This window comes from Equus asinus, chromosome 1 (genome assembly GCF_041296235.1).
Source record: "Equus asinus isolate D_3611 breed Donkey chromosome 1, EquAss-T2T_v2, whole genome shotgun sequence".
In the NCBI taxonomy this organism is placed as follows: domain Eukaryota; kingdom Metazoa; phylum Chordata; class Mammalia; order Perissodactyla; family Equidae; genus Equus; species Equus asinus.
In genome coordinates, this window is record NC_091790.1 from 193,571,768 (window position 1) to 193,589,854 (window position 18,087).

At 38.1% G+C, this 18,087-nt stretch overlaps 1 protein-coding gene across 4 annotated transcripts in view; it reads right to left on the minus strand.

Moving 5' to 3' along the window:
- Nucleotides 1-10,145: 10,145 nt before the first annotated feature.
- BRAF (B-Raf proto-oncogene, serine/threonine kinase) overlaps nt 10,146-18,087 on the minus strand; it is a 142,123-nt gene continuing 134,181 nt past the window's right edge. For 3 of the 4 annotated variants that reach the window (XM_044774278.2, XM_070514705.1, XM_070514692.1), the window contains 2 exons: nt 17,706-17,859; nt 10,146-11,876 (listed from right to left, as the gene is read on the minus strand). In XM_044774278.2, the coding sequence (XP_044630213.1) occupies nt 11,854-11,876; nt 17,706-17,859 (177 nt within the window). In that variant the 3' untranslated portion in view covers nt 10,146-11,853. Of the gene's footprint in view, nt 11,877-17,675; nt 17,860-18,087 lie in introns of all 4 variants that reach the window. The other variant, XM_070514688.1, reaches the window with a different exon arrangement.

An 18,087-nucleotide genomic window follows, 5' to 3' on the forward strand; every position in this document is an offset into this window, starting at 1 on the left:
GGAACTGAGTTATGGATGTTTTCTAATAATGACAGCCCCCCTCATTTCCTGTGCTGCCAACTGCTGTGATAATTGCTTACAGGCCCTGTCAGTGGATCCTCTTGCGTACTCCATGGCACAGATAGGTGTTAGCTCCCTGCATCAGTGAGGACATCCAGGCTCAGGGAGATGCAGTAACTTGCTTAGCATCACACACTGATGAGCGGTGACATTAAGTCTGACCTCACACTTACTACAGTGTCATACACTCTGCCTCCTTAGCTAATGTCTTAGTCATACGTATGTTGACAGTTAATGTGAAAACTCTTGCCATTTCCCTACTGGTATCTTCTTGCCCTGAGTATACAGAGGTTAGAGGTCAGCACAGTCCGTTTACTGTGTTTACGTATCTCTTGTGGGCTGGGCATTGTGTTGAGCATCCATTTGTGGAACTCGTTTAGAACACACTTCTAACTAGAAATTCTCAGGGCCAGAGGAATGGGAGACAAGGGTGAAATAGGATATTCCACTTTTTCTAAAATTTGTTTCAAAGTACTTTCCAACTTTTGCAGCATCACAATTCTGAGAATAGGTAGAACAGAATTTTCCTCTATCCACAGATGAAAATCTGCAGTATAGAGTGGCTTAATGACTTGCCCAGAAGCATAACTATTCATATTTTAATATAGGCTTTTGACCACCTAAGCCTTGAGAATACAATGCTAAACAAGACAGATAAGACTCTTTAGAGAGAACTTGGATTTTAGGAAGGGAAGACAGGCAATAAGTAAATAACTACATGAGGTTTACTAAGTGCTGTGAAGGAAATAACATGATGGGTGGGTGCTGATCTTCTGAGTGGGCACGGAAGGCATTTGAGCTGAAACCTGAACCAGGAGGAGGAAGCAGTTGTGGGAGGGTCTGAGGGAAGAGTGCTCCAGGGACCAGGAACCGGAGAACCAAGGTCTAGGGTGGGACCAAGGTCACAGAAAGTCCAGTGGGGTTCTGGCAGGTGAGGAGAGGGTGGGCCTATGAGGTTAATAGGTCATGGTTACAGGTTTAGATTTTCTGTTAAATGCACTGAGAAGCCCCTGGCAGACTCTAAGCAGGGGGTTCTCTGATGCCAGTTCCCAGTCCTTAGGTTTCCCCTCCCTTTAGTTCTCAGTTGTCAGAGCTAGCAAAATGGCAGCTAAAGCTGAAGCGGGTGGAAGAGTTTCACCCTGCCCCACAGCCAGCTCCAGCAGTCCTGACCTGCAGGGGGTGCTGGAGACACTGCCCTTGGTTTCGTGTTTACTCCCTTGTGTAAGAATGATCTGTCTCAGCTGATAAAGACTTTGTTTTAAAAGACCGTCAGATCTCTTTGTACTTCTTGGGTCTCAGTTTTGTTGTTCTCTCCACCCTCGCCCCCCATATCATAAAGTTTTTAAGGAAAGAATACTATCTATAACAGTGAACTCAAACAGGACAATCCCGTTAGCTCTTTTTCTTAGAAATCAATCAGAGTTGCTTGACTTGAATTAAAAGATAACCTTAAAAACAGCAGTCTTCTAAGCTCAGCCAGTGTGACTTCCACATACTGGATCCTCTTTCTTTTCCATACTTAGGCTGTGAAACCAATTTGAGCTGATGCAGAAATTGTCCCTAGCCTTCTCTCAAAGGAATGGGCTTCCTCTCTGCTATGTAGCTCGTGGAGAAATACTTAACGTGGGAGAGGGTGCCAAAGAGATGTTAAGTATATTTGATTGATGGCTATATATAGTTAAATAGTGAAAACTTAAGACTTACTATGGGAGGGGCCGGCCTGGTGGTGCAGCAGTTAAGTGCGCATGTTCTGCTTTGGTGGCCCGGGGTTTGCTGGTTCCTATCCTGGGTGCCCACATGGCACCACATGGCAAGCCATGCTGTGGCAGGCGTCCCACATATAAAGTAGAGGAAGATGGGCACGATGTTAGCTCAGGGCCAGCCTTCCTCAGCAAAAAGAGGAGGATTGGCAGCAGTTAGCTCAGGGCTAATCCTCAAAAAAAAAAAAAAAAAGACTGACTATGGGCCAGGCACTGTGGTAAACACTTTCTCTGTGTTAATTTATTAAATTCTCACATTCTTTCCATTTTACAGATGAGGAAGTTCAGCTATATACAGGTTAGGTAACTTGTGCAAGCTCATACAGCTGGCGAGAGCTGAGGTTCGGATCCTGGCTGGCTGGCTCTAGGTCAGGCCAGATTATCTGAGTCGGCACAGCATGGTCTACACCTTTTTGATCATGACTTATTAAGAATTTTACATTGTGACCTAGAATGTAAATATGCTTGTGTACACATATAAATAGTCCAAGTTTTATGAAACTACTTACCTGTGATGCACACTATTTTCTCTTTTATTCTACATAAAAAAATAATGGTTGGTTGAGACTGATTTTACTACCCACTAATGGGTCTCAACCTGCCGTTTGAAAAACGGGCACAGTGCTTAAAGAACTTAGGCTCTGGAGTCAGACTTGCTGGAGCTGACTTAGAGCTCTCCCATTTACTTGCTGTAAGTTTGGGCAGATTACCTTTTTGATCTGTGCCTCCATTTCCTCATTTATACATGGATTAAATAGATTAAATGGGTCAGCATGGAAAGCCCTCAGAACTATGTCTGGTGTGAAGGAAATACTCTAAATGGAACCAACTGTTATTTCTAGACCACTGGGTCTAAGTTAAATTGCTAGTGACCCTTCGATCCCAGTTTGATTTTTATAGAAAAGCCTCCATATGGAGATAGACTAAGCTGTAAACAACATTCCAGCAGATGCAGTGCCCACCTGTCCCCTCCGCCTAAAACAAGATAGACATTTAGGATGCCTCTTTGTCCCTGATGAGTAGCTAAAAGTACGTTCAAAGTAAGTTTTAGGGTGTGGCCTGGTAGATGGAGAGATGTATCTTCATAAATGGAAAGGTAGGTGGTGAAAGAATTATTGATGGCAACAGAGAAGATCAAGTGTCAAATTTTAACACACAAATTTGTAACTTTAGTAAGTTTCTTATGGAACCTTGAGTGTAAATAACACAATTGATTATCTAGTGAAGTTACGAGACAGGGAAGGTCCTGTATAAGGAACACCTGTTGTCTGCATGTTACTGGAAGGTACAGAAGTCATCTTGGTTCCACTTGCCCCTAGAACTATTCTGTAAAAGAGGTCAACCCAATTGCCTGCTGCCGCCATCTCATCAGGAGTGTCAACGGGGACAGTGTGCAGTGGAGGAAATGGAAGCTGCCTGAGCTGGTGCTGACCTGCCTCAGCAGCTGGGCCTTTGCCTTTTGTCACCTACACGAGCAGTGCCTTGCCTGATTGGCAAAGACAGCAGGGGCAAGTGGAGTATGCCTGGCACAATCCATTTCTAGCTACAAACTCACTGTGATGGAATCAACACCCATTTCTATCCAAGTTTCATTACAGTCGTCACAACCACAACAAAATTTTATATATATATATATGAAATGTGTAGTACTGATCTTGGAAACCAGAGACCTGGCTACGTGAACCTAGGCAAGTCATCCTTGGGGCTTTATATTCAGTAACTGATTATGAGGGGCGTTGGACCAGATGATCTTTAAGAACTTTTTGCTCTAACATTTTATGAGACTAGGAGAACTAAATAACCCAGGCAGTAGGGCCGATGAGCACAGCCCCTGAGAAAATTTCAGAAAAGTTAGTGTGGTAGGGTTCTTTGTAATAGAATTTTCATCACAATAATGAAAGCATTCATAATTCTGGGCTAAATTTTAAGAAAAATTTTTTATAGAAGAATACATTCTTAAAAAATAAGGCCACAATTACTCTGTTGTAATCATGTATGAAGGTTATTTAGAAAATGAATTTCTATAACATAAATATTATAGAATTATACATTTTTCAGATAAGAAAACTTGAGTTCAGAGAAAATACTTAAATCTTGACAGCATTTTATGATTAGTTGGAGGGGCATGAAGACCAGAAACCAGATTCCTCATCTATGAACCATCTTGAAGACTTTTCTGTTCCTTCATATTCTCAGACAGAGGGTTTCCAAGTGAGGTTTTAAAATGGTTTATTTCTCTTTTGGGAATTTTGCCCAGTAATTTGACATAGTCTAAAGATAGTTTAGGTGTCTTTCAAACTTTAGGTCATGAAATTAAATGCACAAAATGAACTCATTGGGGTAGCCAGCATTTTTCAAAAATGAAGCATAAAATGTGAGTGCATAGTTTCAAATATATGTTTGTTGTACATTCTGAGTTCCTACAGAATATGTATTATTGGAAGTTGTGTCAAAAAAGATTGAAAGATACAATTTTAAGGGGAACTCCTCCAGACAGACAACTCCTTAAATGACTCGATTACAGCAAACACTTAATTGAGCCATTGGAGGGGAGCAGTCAGGTCACAGCATCATAAAATACCCGAGGGTCATCACCAACACCAGACAAAAGAGTGTCAGCACACGGCAGGGTAGCTGGGACAATGTACCAGGCATTCATCCTGACAACTTATTTTAAAAATATTTCTCATGTAACTTCCACCCACCAAGCAGTAATCTACATTATGTATGAAACGAAACATACACTTCTCAGTCCCTCCACTGTCTGGAAGAACTGTTAAAACCCTGACTACTTCCGTTACTCAATGTGATAAAGCTGGAAAAATAATCTTGATAAAGACTTCTCCATGCAGTCAATCTTTATTATAGCAGTATTCGCATATTCACATCAAGTACATAGAACTTTTTTGCCTTTTATATAATACAGAGTTTTTAAATAACTTTACACAGAAATAAATTTCTTCAATCTGAATTTCAGCTATCTTTTTATTTAATTCTCCATGCTTTCTATCCAAACTGAACAATATTTTCCATTGTACAAATTTACATGAGAAAAACTCCAAAGTACAAATGAAGGGACCTGAGCAGGAAAGAGAATCAAAGTATCAAGAAGTGGGTATGGGGAAGAATTAAGAAAAAAAGATTCAAGCAAACATTGAGGATTAAGGGACAAGAGGGAAACATCCTCCATTTGACTGAAAATAAATCTTTTTTTTATGAATTGAAAAATAAGCTTTAAAAATAGTTACTCCATTGTAATTTTACCAAAGCAGGTATAGTAGAGGTCTGTGGACAATTAAAAAGTCCCCATCTTTTCACTGGGCAAACCCCAGACTCCATGAGAACCTTTTCAATGCTTGAGTGGAACTGAAGTGAATTAAACCCGAACCTTTGGCAGCGAGAGAGAGAGAGGAGAGGAATGTGTATGTGAATTGCCATAAGGTTGGAGTGGCAAACTAGGGGCCATTAATTCACTGCAGTTAAAACATGATGGATTTCCCTTTACTCTCCCTTATAGAAGAATTGTCCTCAAACCAAGAAGTAAATGAAAAGGGTGTTGATTTCCTTTTTCTTGGTCTAAACCAAAGAGCAATCATAACTACTGAATATCAGAATTCAAAGGGACATGTCGATGAACGGTCCAATTCAATCCCCTGATCGGTTGTACACTCATATTTTAGGAGAAGCAATTGCTGAGTGAGGAAAAGGTCAGAGTGTACAACCAACAAATGAGATTACCACAAAAATACATCACTGTGATAGAGTCCTTCAAATCAGGCGATATCTTGAAGGCCAAACCTAGACTATAACCTATGACATGGCCAAAGGAAACACAAGAGGACCCAATGAATGCATCTTCCAATGAAGGAGGGGAAAGGGTACAGCACACACACACAGCCCTGTATGTAAACTAACAGAACATGAAGAGAAGACATAAAGGTTAGCCACGTATGTTGGTAATTAACATGACTAAAAAGGCATTATATGTTTACAAAGCTGGTTTTAATCAGCTATAGAACATACACAAATGTATTAGGAAGGAATGTTTTTTTTTAAAAAACCGTTCACAGCTTAGAATAAAAAGCACAGTTATTGCACTCTTACATTTTATTTCAGGTAATTATAGTTTATTTCCCACCTTCACAACAATTTTTCCCTACCCTCAGACTTAGTCCCACACCCTCCCCCAGCCCATTTGGTCCATTTTCTCTACGTTTGTGCCTGGTCTGTGAGCTTTGTTGCTTATGTTAGTCTGAAGTTTCCTCCTATGTAACTCGTACTCCACCAAAACACATGGTGAGTTAAAAAAGGCTTAACGCACAAATGCAACACAATAATTTTCAAAACAAAACTGGTACTAAGCAACTTACTCATAACCGCCCCCCCCCCCGCCCCACCCCTGTAAACAGAACCCTTCTGCCGCATCTCTTAGGTGAATTTTATGCCCGATTCCCTACACAGATACCATTATAAGAACCAGCCACTCATAGATGCTGGACAATGTACTCAGCCTGCCAGGAGAAGCAGATGGTTTGCACAAAAATTTTTTTGATACTAACACAAATAAACAGATTTTAGTTCTTTGTTTTCAAAGAGTACTTCAATCTGTAGAATTCTTTAAAAAAATCCAGAAACACCAGCTGTGTTCTCAGGCACAACTGGTTATATCATTGTAATTAGTCAAACAGCTAAATAAAATTGAACATTTTAATGAAACTGATTTAGTAATTAATACTACTAAATTAACAGCCTGAGTTGTGGATGTTGAAATAAAAGATGTACTTAATCACTTGTTTGAGGTGGGGACTAACTGTCCCTATGCATTTTTAAATAAAGCACTGTTACCTTAATTTAAGATTTTAGGACCTAAGTTTCTGTCCTCTTCTACCTTAAAAATACCTGATAGAAACTGTTACTCTTCCCACACCTGACAAAACTTAAGACTGAATTTCAATTTAAATGTCTTTGCCCAAATGGAAGTGAAAGTAGGTTACCTGAAAACAACAAAACAAAGCTTACTGTCTAGTGTACGGATATAACAAAAATCTTACCAGTATTTTCAATGCTATCAGAGCTAGCAACATGGAATATGAATACACTGGCCACTTCATTTTTCTGTGGCTAATGTACAGATCAGGCAGAGATGCGACTGCACTCCTTGGGTGCTCAACGTACGGCATTCGTCACACACCTTAGTAAAACATGTAGAGAACTTGCTCAAGACAGTATATTGCCTTCCCTGGGGGTGGCAAGGAACGAAACAAGATACAAGAAGCACACACCATGGAGTGTGTCCAGTTTACACCCACTGGCCAGGTCACTAACTATTCCAATGCCCCATGAAAGAGCCCCCAGAGACCACACCTGGCCCCCATAGCACCCAGAACAGCATTAGCAACAGTCTCGCTTAATTTGCAAACAAGTCCTGGGAGGCAAGTTTACATTTTCAAACTGAAAAATCAGTGTCTAGGTTGGCAGCAGTACTCTGGAAACTGATAAATCAAATTCTGTCCTATATTTTAATTTCCCGCTTCTCACTAACATACGATTGCTGCCCAGCATACATTGCTTCAACCCTAAACTACAGCAATTTCTTAAAATGTCAAACATTTCTGTTATATAAAAGTTCCATGCTTTGAAGAACCTATGGGAGTAGAAAAAGTTTCTCTAGAAATGTCACTTAACTATAATTTCAACCTATTTGCTCTACGTGATAAATATATCTGACTATACTAGGGATTATGTGCTTTAAAAAAATAATTTTGTTCACTGAAAATTTACCTGTTTTCTCATTTTTTTAAATGTGATTTTGGCTATAAACTCTTTAGTGCATTTATCTTTGCAGTCTAAATTGCACTCTAAAAAATATTAACACAGCTGAGTTAGACCAGAGTGGCTGCTCTCTTCACAATTCACTGATTTCTGCTAAAATTTTAGCTTTGTTATTGCATCATGAAGGCACAGTAAGATCATTTGGCAATTGTCCAGGTATTTTTCTAGAGCCCCACCTACACCATTTCAACGTACGATCTGTAAGCTATTTGCTGTTCATACTCACAGTAAACCTTCCATGTCTGGCTATATATATATATACACACACTTTTTTTTAATAGCCTAATGGTTGGAATCTGCTAGTCTCAAGGTGCTGATATTCTAGCACTAACAATGCCAACTTGGAGGAAGTAGAGAATCTTGCTAAATGGCTAATCATTCTACCCTCTTGGCTGGGCAGTCTCTCTCTAGGAATATCTGTGCATGTGACAAAGCTGTGGCTAACTCATTATGAAGATGTACTGTCTTGCCAAGCCTACTGAAAGTTAAAATTATATCACTGTTAGTGAAGTGATACCGTAACTATTTAATTTCATGCAACTGACTTAAGGTTAAGATTCTGAAACGTACCCCTACATAGATTCTGGCACCACTTTCAACAACATTCAGATACTCTGAGCTACATTTTTCAGTATTACTGCTTAAATATATAATGCCCTTTAGGACAAAATGAGAGTGCTCAAATACAAGTACACATAAAAGATAAAATCCTAAATCATCTTCATGTTCTAGAGCTCCTGACTTTTCATATTTTAAAATAAATAACTATTCATTACCTCATTCTGAGGAGGTAGTTTTTTGAAGAAGTCACCTGAACCCTGCAATGTGTTTCAAACTAAAGCTAGATGAGGTCTGCATGAGGCTGGAGAGGTGGATGTACAGGAGGGGCGGGTGAGATCTGAGGAGGGGCGGGCGGTAGTTCAAACATTGCCTGATGAACAAACGGTAACATTATGTGATAAAAGAGCTGTGACTGCACCAAACGAGAACTAGGAAATATTTACAAAGTTTCAGGTTGACAGTGTTGAAGTCTTGAATTATTTCTTTTTTAACTATGTAACGCTCTTTCTTCTCCAATACCAACATAAATAGAACACATATACTTTATATGGGATTTTGTCTCCTAGGATGCCCCAGTATGTCCCACCAGATCTCAAATACAATCAGGGACTGGATGTTCAGGAACCAGAATTTGACAGCTAGAAAGAATCTTCTTTTAAGGTGCACATAAATACAAATGATCACGTTGGATTTCCTATTCACAAATCTCTTTTATAAACTACTTTTTGGTCAATATTATTTCAGTGGCAACAGTCTGGACCCTAGACTGCAGTTCGAGGATGAAAAAGTTCATCAGAAATACTACACATTTCAAAACAATCTTTTATGGTTTCTCTCAAATTTTTCAGAAGGCTTCACCTCTCCTTACCTAAAATAAAATACACTACAGAAGGCACTGCAGCCACTTTACAGAAAAGACAGATAATAATCAGTGAAGGAGCCGCGTACTATCCACACAAATTACCTATAAAGTGCTTTGCACAAACAAGGAGTTCTTCCTTGTATTTTCTTAGGAGCTCAACACGTCTATCTGTAGTCTAAGCATCAAAAAATAAAGCAAGTAAAACTCAGAGGAAAACCCCTTTTTTCATGTCATTTGTAAACTAAAGAAAAAACTATTTGATGGAAAAAAACAAAGGGAAATTTAAAATTTTATTTTATGTTTTAAGGGCTCTACAAAAATCTCTCAAGAATACCCTGAGCCTGCTTTCTGGGCATAGCTTCATTTGAGATCACGTCTGCTCCCCTTTTTCAAATGAGATAGTAAACTAAAAAGAAAGGGAAGAAAAAGGTGTTTCACCTTGAATTTTGTTTTGAAAATTCCAATGCTAAGCTTCCTCCAGAACCAGCTCCCATGCGGGCTCCTGCTGCCTGAGGCGGCCCTGTGCCTGGGCCTCTGGCAGGCTCCACCTGCTCAGCAGGACATGCCTACTGTCAAGCCCAGTTCCCTGAAATCTTGGTAAAAGGAACACAATCATGTTTGAAAGCATCTATAGGGACATATTTAAAGAGAAAAATACTGCTTTTCAAAGAGAGACAGCATTTTGCATGTAAGATGCTCTTCAAATCACCACAAATCATTTCCATCTTTGCAACTTTTGAACTTTTTAAGATATTGCTCTGCTCGTGTAAGGCTTAAGAATACACTGCTTTTCAAACTCATTCATAACTTCAGGATATTTTCCCTTTTAGTGGGGCCACTTTTACAGGTCTGCGGAATTTTCAGTAGGCCTTCCTCTGAATACAGTTATCTCAGCAAAAATCATCTAACGGCAGTGAGCTTTAGTAGGCTGAAAGATGTAGTGGGGCAAGTTACAATTTGAACATTTTAAATAACAATTTCTAATTCCCTGATTTATTTTATAGGTCCTGTCTAATTTCTTTTAGGTCCCTGGCTACATAGCTTGGTTGGACTACGTACATTTGATTTGATTTACATTCTTAAATCCTGATAAGAGATTCTAGACTCATGATAAGGGAGGTATTTACCATTAATCTGCCATTAATACATCTAGAGTCACTTTTGTTGCTACTACGGTGATTTATACCGCCCTTTAGTAAAGGCCAAAGGAAGCTACGACTCGGTTATATTTTCCATTTATGCAAAGATAAAGAAGGAGCTTCTTAATACCACAGCAGCTCTTTCTATAAAAACAACTGACATTAGGCTTCACACATCCTCCCTCAGTCCCAATACCCCTAAAATTGCCCTGTTCTCTGCCTGGGGAACTCATCTGTCAAATTACCTAACCTTTTGAAGACCAGGCTTGGGAAAAAAGGAAGAAGGAGAATGAATGGAGACACCACCATTTTTATTTTAGGTTGCATATTTTAGATAAAAGACTAGAAAGAGGATGTAGGATGCAGTGTAGGAGTAAGTTGGAAGAAACAATGAAATATTAGCAAAGACGTTAGTGTGGATCCAGCAAGTACCACTAATTTAAAAATTATAAATATTTGTCATTATGCTAAGACTCCCCATATTTAGGTAAAGAAAAGGATAATCATCTTTCTTTAAAAGTTGCTTATGTAACAAAAATACAATTTTCCAGGATATATAATTCTGGTGGGAAGTATTTTATTCCAATTCAATTAAATCTGAAAATTATTTTTTTAATAAAAATAGAAGAAACTCAAATTAAAACTTGTACCTTACATTTAAATTACATAAATGTCTCACATTCAAAACTGTTATCAGTATTGTAGGCTTTTAACTAGATACTGCCATGGCATTTTGTGCCCTGGACAAAGTAGCCACTAAGTACTTGGTGACTGGAAGAGCTTAGGAGGAAGATATCAACTGTATTTTCCTGAGAACTTGCTACATTGTGGAGGAAAAATAAAAAAAATCCCAAACACTTGTCTTCATTGCTGGACCCAATGAGAAAAGAAGGCAATGTGTGCCAGCACTTTCCAGCCTGCTTGGTTAGGCGGACACCCTCAGTGAGCAAGGAAACAGAAGGCCAGAAACCCAGTAGGTCAGGAAAAAGATGCAGCATTCCCTTTTCCTCTACATCAAAATGTACCTCCCTCCTCACCTCTCATCCTCCATTTAATTAAAACAGCTCCATTTTGATAAAAATTTGTCAAGGACTGAACATACACCACACAGAAAGGGCATGCTGCATTTTTGTTCCATCCCTCAGAAATTAACCGGTGGTGGCTAGGGGAAAGAGCTCCACAACAAAATCCCAGAACAGAAAAGAGAACGATGCTTGGTGATTGCAACTGCCCCATCAGATGATCAGCCACATATTGATCTGGTGGTTAGAAGGGCAAAGTTGACTGGCAGACTTTCCATAGCAAATCTCCCAAGCTGTAGCAGCAGTTTCTTTCCATCATGCCTGACCATCAAAAGGTCAGAACTCAGGGTCTCTCCTCTTCCTGGGAGTGGGCAGACTTGTATGCACGTGGTATTTGTGTTGAAGAAGAAACACTGGCAGCAGAGAATTCTGGTTCCTAAAACATTCTTCCCTCTTTTGTTGGATGGGAAATTCCATTCTGTTCCACACCAGCTTATGCAGTGAAAATTTTGTATCTTTAAAAAAAGATTTGAGGAACAGAACTGTGTTTTGATGTTAACAAATTGTACGAACACAAGACTTAAGAAATAAGAGTAGATGCTGCCATGATGGTGTGGCTACTTGAAGGCTGCAAATTCTCCTGTAGAGGGAGGACAAGAGCTAATTTTAAAAAAGTTATCTCAAATAACCTAGAGACACAGAAAAGCCTCATTGAAACCTCACTGTCAAGTGTGCAGATACCTTCCCACTTGGGTTTTACATGCTATGGTTCTAATCAAGCTGAAAACAGTTCCAATGAACAAAATTTCTCAGAAACAGATTGTAAAATAGTAATAAGGCTGATTTGTAGAATACTCCCCCACCCCCTGAATTATCAACTCATTTTCATTACTATAATGCCACTATTAGGAAGGAAGAAGCAAGAATTATCCTTTTTTTTGTTTTTTGAAGAAGATTAGCCCTGAGCTAACATCTGCTGCCAATCTTCCTCCTTTTTCCTGAGGAAGACTGGCCCTGAGCTAACATCCATGCCCAGCTCCTTCTACTTTATATGTGGGATGCCTGCCACAGCATGGCCTGCCAAGCAGTGCCATGTCTGCACCCCACATCCGAACCAGTGAACCCCAGGCCACCGACTCGGAACATGCGATCTTAACTGCTACGCCACCGGGCTGGCCCCCAAGAATTAAATTAAATGGTCGAATGATTTGTCCACATTACACATTTGACAGAAGGAAAGAAAATCCAGTCCCTCCATTTTCTAGTTCATTTCACCTTTTAAACTACCAAAAATTACACATAGGCACATGCCACTGAACATTATTCTCAGCATAAGAAATCCTTTAAACCACAAAGTCCCTTTGAGGTACTACACTCCTTTAGCTTACCGAATATGGGGGACTTCATGCCATTATTTTTCACCTACCATTTTGTCCAAAGCTTCTACTTGTACCTAGAGGTCGGTTCCTCTTATAATATATACTATAGTTAATTTCTGGGGGTTGGTTAATAACTGACAACTAGCAGAATTTAGTCAGCCTTAACATCCTTTTTCAGTAATAGCAGCTTCTCATGAGAATCCAAGTAATCACTTAAATGAATACACTATTTAATTTAGAAATAACCTATCCATTTTCTGATTGCTATTAGATGCCAACTGGTTACTAGAGAACAGTGGCATGTCCCCAAAACAACATATTGTTAATGACAGGCTAACTGAACCCTCAGATTGGATGCTGATAATATTAGCAACTGTTTGAGTGCCTGTTATATACCAGGTGCCTCACTGAATATTTTATACACATTTGCATCTGATCCTCACAATAACTCTATGAGGCAGGTGTTATTATTCCTCTTTATTTCATAAAGGAGCAAGCTGGGATTTAGAGTGGTTAAGTAACTTGCCTGAGATCTCACATCTAGAAAATGGCAGAGTTGGAAGGCAAAGTAAGGTGCTGATTCCAAAAGTCCAGGGTCTTAACAATTAATAAGCCCCTAAACAGTTTTCAATAATTAATAATTTGTTTTCCCATTCTGAATACAACTACTAATTGGACTGCTGATACTGATACTGTCTCTTCCCATCTACAGATTCCTTTTAACAAAGCAATTAACCAAGGGATTGTGAGTCAAAAGATCAAGGAAGGATAAAAGAATTATTATCTCATATTGAACGTTAAAAGGACTGGGGAGTTAGGCACTGATGAAAAAAAATAACCAAATTGCTAAGACCTTGGAGAGTAAAATATTTAGAGCATAACCACAGGAGAATATTATGTTAACAGAGACTCTAGAAATATATAAACATTCTCACTACCTTTGCTTATGGTTTCAGTACATTATGGTTTTAAGGCTGCTATTTTTTTAATACATTTCTTTAAAGCAATTTTTAACATTCTTATGAGTAGTCACTGTATCTAGCAGAATCTAAATCTAATTAAAGGAAGCCAGTGTAAAAATAGGATTTACTTAACAGAAATCGTTATAAACAAGGGCTGGAATTCATCCTTTAAGTGACAGAATATCAGAAAATGATAAACTCTATGCCAAATCTTATATACTGCATCAAAAAATCTTCAGATGTTTCCTATTCATTATTACAATCAGACACTCCATTTTGTTGAAGTGTTCCACCCTACAAACTTAAATATTAGCCTTAAAAATAAAAACACACAAAACTACCCCCGAAAGCACAAAATCTTACCAACAAACTCCACATCAAACACCGGCAGAGCAAACACTAAGACGGTCCTACCAGAGCCTACCGTCCCTAACAGAATGCAGTTCTGTTCATAACCGGACTTCAGGTCCAAGAAAAAAAAGACAAAAAGAACTCAGTTTAGACATCAATAAAACAAAACTCTACATATGTCCCTGAAATCATGGAGAAATTTAAGGAAAAAACAGAGGTCACAGGAGATGAATCTGTTTTTGGGGGGAAAAAATCCTTCCTTGCTTATTCCTTCTTGCTATCTGGAAATCTCTATTATCCTACATTCTACCCTATCTTATTTAAGAGAACAGTCAACTCTGCTGTGTGAAGTTACTTGAAGTAAAACATCCAGATATTCTATGACTTTTTGAAAATCTTGGTATATTAATTTAAATTATTATGAAATTTAATGATATTCATAATGATATTATGAAAAATCAGGGGCCAAAATGAAACATTTTTTTTTTACCTCCTTTCTGGTTGAGAAAAACCTAAGCTCTATTTTCCATTTGACTTTGTTTAGGAATAGGGCAGAGAACACTTGGGAAGACCCTGTGATTTCAGACACCTCAAATATCATGGTTTGTTTATTTTAAAGCTAAGGACTTCATTAACTAGTTTTACGATACTACAAAATAATTACCCTTTATTCCAGAACTGAAGGTATTTCAGTGGCTGTCATACACATAATTTGATAAAAATTACTTAAAGATAAAATATGCTATGAAAAATCTAGTATGTTATTTTCTACATAAATCAATCACTGCTCAGAGGTAGGGGGCATCATTTGAAACCAGAGTAAGTCCCATTCTTTCTTTTTGGTGACCTTTCAGGTAGTTTCAAAAGGACAATGAATATTCTGGCATAGACACACTGGAATTCTTAAATTCTCAGAGAAATGATCACAGGAGAGATGAAATATTTAGTAAAATAAAAAGTGCTACAGAAATGCTCAATAATTTTCACTCAAATAAGACTGTAACTGACAAAATGCTTTAGTCATGAAGTACCCATTTCATAATATTAAAGAAAAAAAGGGCAGATCATTTCCTTAAATTGAGAGTGACCCACTTGAGAGCAAGGCCTTTGAAGCTGAGGTGTTAACACAGTTACTATTTTAGAGATGGGATGATTTTAACTGCTGGTTTAGTGTTTAAATGGCTGGTACAGTATTGTAATATCTGAAAATAAACCTGAAGCATCTGATTAAATACTGTGATCCCTACACAACTGAAACTTAATAAGACAAATCTCATTCCTCATCATAGACTAGTAACTTTAGAAGGCAAATTTTATAAAGAGGTTGCTTTCTAAAAAAAGGAAATCAACCTTAATGAAAATATCTGAGGGTTCAGGCTTTAGGAAAGAAGCAGTCAGTCACAAGAGAATGAATGCCTTTCTGTTTCAATTACCTAGTCAAAGAGATTAACTCTACATATGGTCAGAAAAATGCTTCTCCTTATTTGGAGAACATATCTAAAACTCGATATAAAACAGAGAACAACAGAAAGGGAGACTACCACATATCATTCCAACGCTTCCTACTTCTCCAGATCCGTGTTATGGAAACATCTCACCTGCTGTATTCTGAATGGTCTTCTACTAACATTTCCAGTGGGCCCAATTTGGAAAAAAGAGAATTACTATGCAACCCTTTGGAGGCATGTCAATGTCTACAGGATAGCATAATGAGTTTCTAAGCAGTTCTAAGAGCTTAGCAATGCCCTCTAAAGAAAGAAGAGAAAGAAGTCAAAAGCAGATGGTGGGGGACCCGGCCGCGGATAGTGTGGGTAGCGTGGGGGGAAAAAAAGAGAGTGAACAAGGAAAGGAAGATAAAAGTGAAGCAAGTATACTGGGGAATTATAGGAAGAGCTCTAGCAATAAAAAGATCCTTTGACTCCCATGCCTCACAATGCTCAAAGCTTTTGAGCATTCCACAGACCAAGTCAATTTTGTAAAAACTTTGTTAGCTACATGCTTGCTATTCAATTTGTGAATAAAATCCCATAATAATTACTAATAATCCTATCTTTAGTGTCACTGGAGGATTTAGAAATCATGCACTTTGATGTTTTCCAACATGCGACGTTTACAACTTTTTCTCATTTTTTAAAATATGAGTTAATGTTCTTTTTCACTACTCTTGCTTAAATTGAAAGTTATGGATCAACTTCTAAAAGCCTAAGTGGCATTACTTATCTTAAGCTACCCAAATGAGGAGCAAAAGGAATGCCATACTTATCATTGAGTGGTTTCCCTGGATGAAATCTAATCTATTCAAATAAAGAAAGTATTTCAAAAATTTATTTGTGGTATTTAAAAACTAAATTATCATTAGTGTAAAGTCCCCCAATTTTCTTCTTGACTGACCTCAAAGAAGGATGGCATTTAAGCAGATGTTATCTGTGTGCTAGAATAACCCTGAACTGCCAGCTCTATTTAAAAATCATCACAAATCCAAATTGAGTAAATGAAGATTTATTTAAGAGGCTGCCTTTGGTCCCTAGGCTGACTCTGAAGTGGAGATGGCAATTTCTTAGATAAGATGAGAGCAATGTTGCTTCTTTTCACTTTTGATTCTCAATACGATTCTGGTTCACAGTAAGAATATGCTGACTGCCACATTACAGCCATTTTCAACACATGAAAGCGTAAGCATTAGAAACTGTCAACAAATACTTCACGCTGTGGAATGCAAAAAAGAGAACAGCATTCATTCATAATAACTAGAATCTTCTTGGGCAAAGAATATAAAGAGCACAGAAATTTTGTGAGGCAGTTTGATAAGGTGATTGCTAAAACAGGTATCACGAGAGTTAAGCACAATCTAAAGTAACAGTAATTTTTAAAAAATCTATTACCTGGTTGTTTGGCAAGCAGAGATATCTAAAAGAAAAACAAACAAACCTAAAAGTTCTCACAGAATTCTGTGATGCTTTTTTGGGGGTAGAGGAGGCAACGCATTTGTAAGGAAATTCAACTTCTGTATGTTTAAGACACCCTTGATATTCTAAGAAATATTATCTAAAAGGAACTCCAGTTTATAACATTTCCCCAATAAAAATCCAAAGTTAAACCATGTTACTCCTGTCAAACATGCCACTGATCAGCAATATCTTTGGTTACCTGCATCCATAATTTATAAAAAGAAATTTAGTCTATTGCTTTAAGGGAATAAAGGAAATCTCTATTTTCCAAACTGAAATAAATAGTTACATAATAAATATTAAGAATAAAAATAGGATTACTCGATTCTAGCAACTTCCTAAATTAGATCTGTTGGTATGCCTGACCTAACACAGGCTAACCTGCTGTGACCCTCCCACCTACAAACACCCGCTCAGGAGGGGCGCTGGTCTGGGGAGTCCTGAATGGATGTGTGGTAACTAATAACAAAAGGTGCGTGAGAAACGTTTAATTGAAGTTTAATAAGTAGAATAACCAAGTAAACAAAACAAACTTGGAACAGGAAGTAAAGCCTCTGGAAGAGGCACGGAAAATTTTCAGCAAGGACTGTGCATTTAAAAAAACCCCTGGATGTTGAAAATCCAATGCTAAGTATGAATTTTAGCTTGGGAAAAAATTATATCCAGTCTTTAAAAACATACGTGTTCTTTGGTTCACCTTTTTAAAATAAGAACAGCCTATTCAATTTAACAAATATATAAGCAAATATATGTTCATTTTCCTTTGTCCCTACCCTCCTATACTCTCTCTCTCACTCACTGAATTTGTTTCAGTGGACAGGAAACGCACCATATCCCCCTGCCTGGATGGGTGTTTTCGGAGAAGCACAAGCATATAGACTAAAATCCTCTGTCTGGAAGCCAGCCCGATTCAAGGAGGGCTCTGATGCACTGCGGTGAATTTTTGGCAATGAGCGGGCCAGCAGCTCAATAGAGGCGAGAATCTGAAAAAAGGGAAAAGAAAGAAAAAAGAAAGAAGAATAAAAATCTAAGTTCTGTTAATCTTTAAGAATCCTATCACACTTTACAAGAAAGCATCTGAAGTCTTACATTGTTTTCAGTATTATCCTGAATGCCTGGAAAAATACTAAAAAAATAGATATTTTTCCTTAAAAAGAAAAGAAAATTACCAAACTGCTACAGCTTTTATCTCTGTAAACTGAATGGGGAAA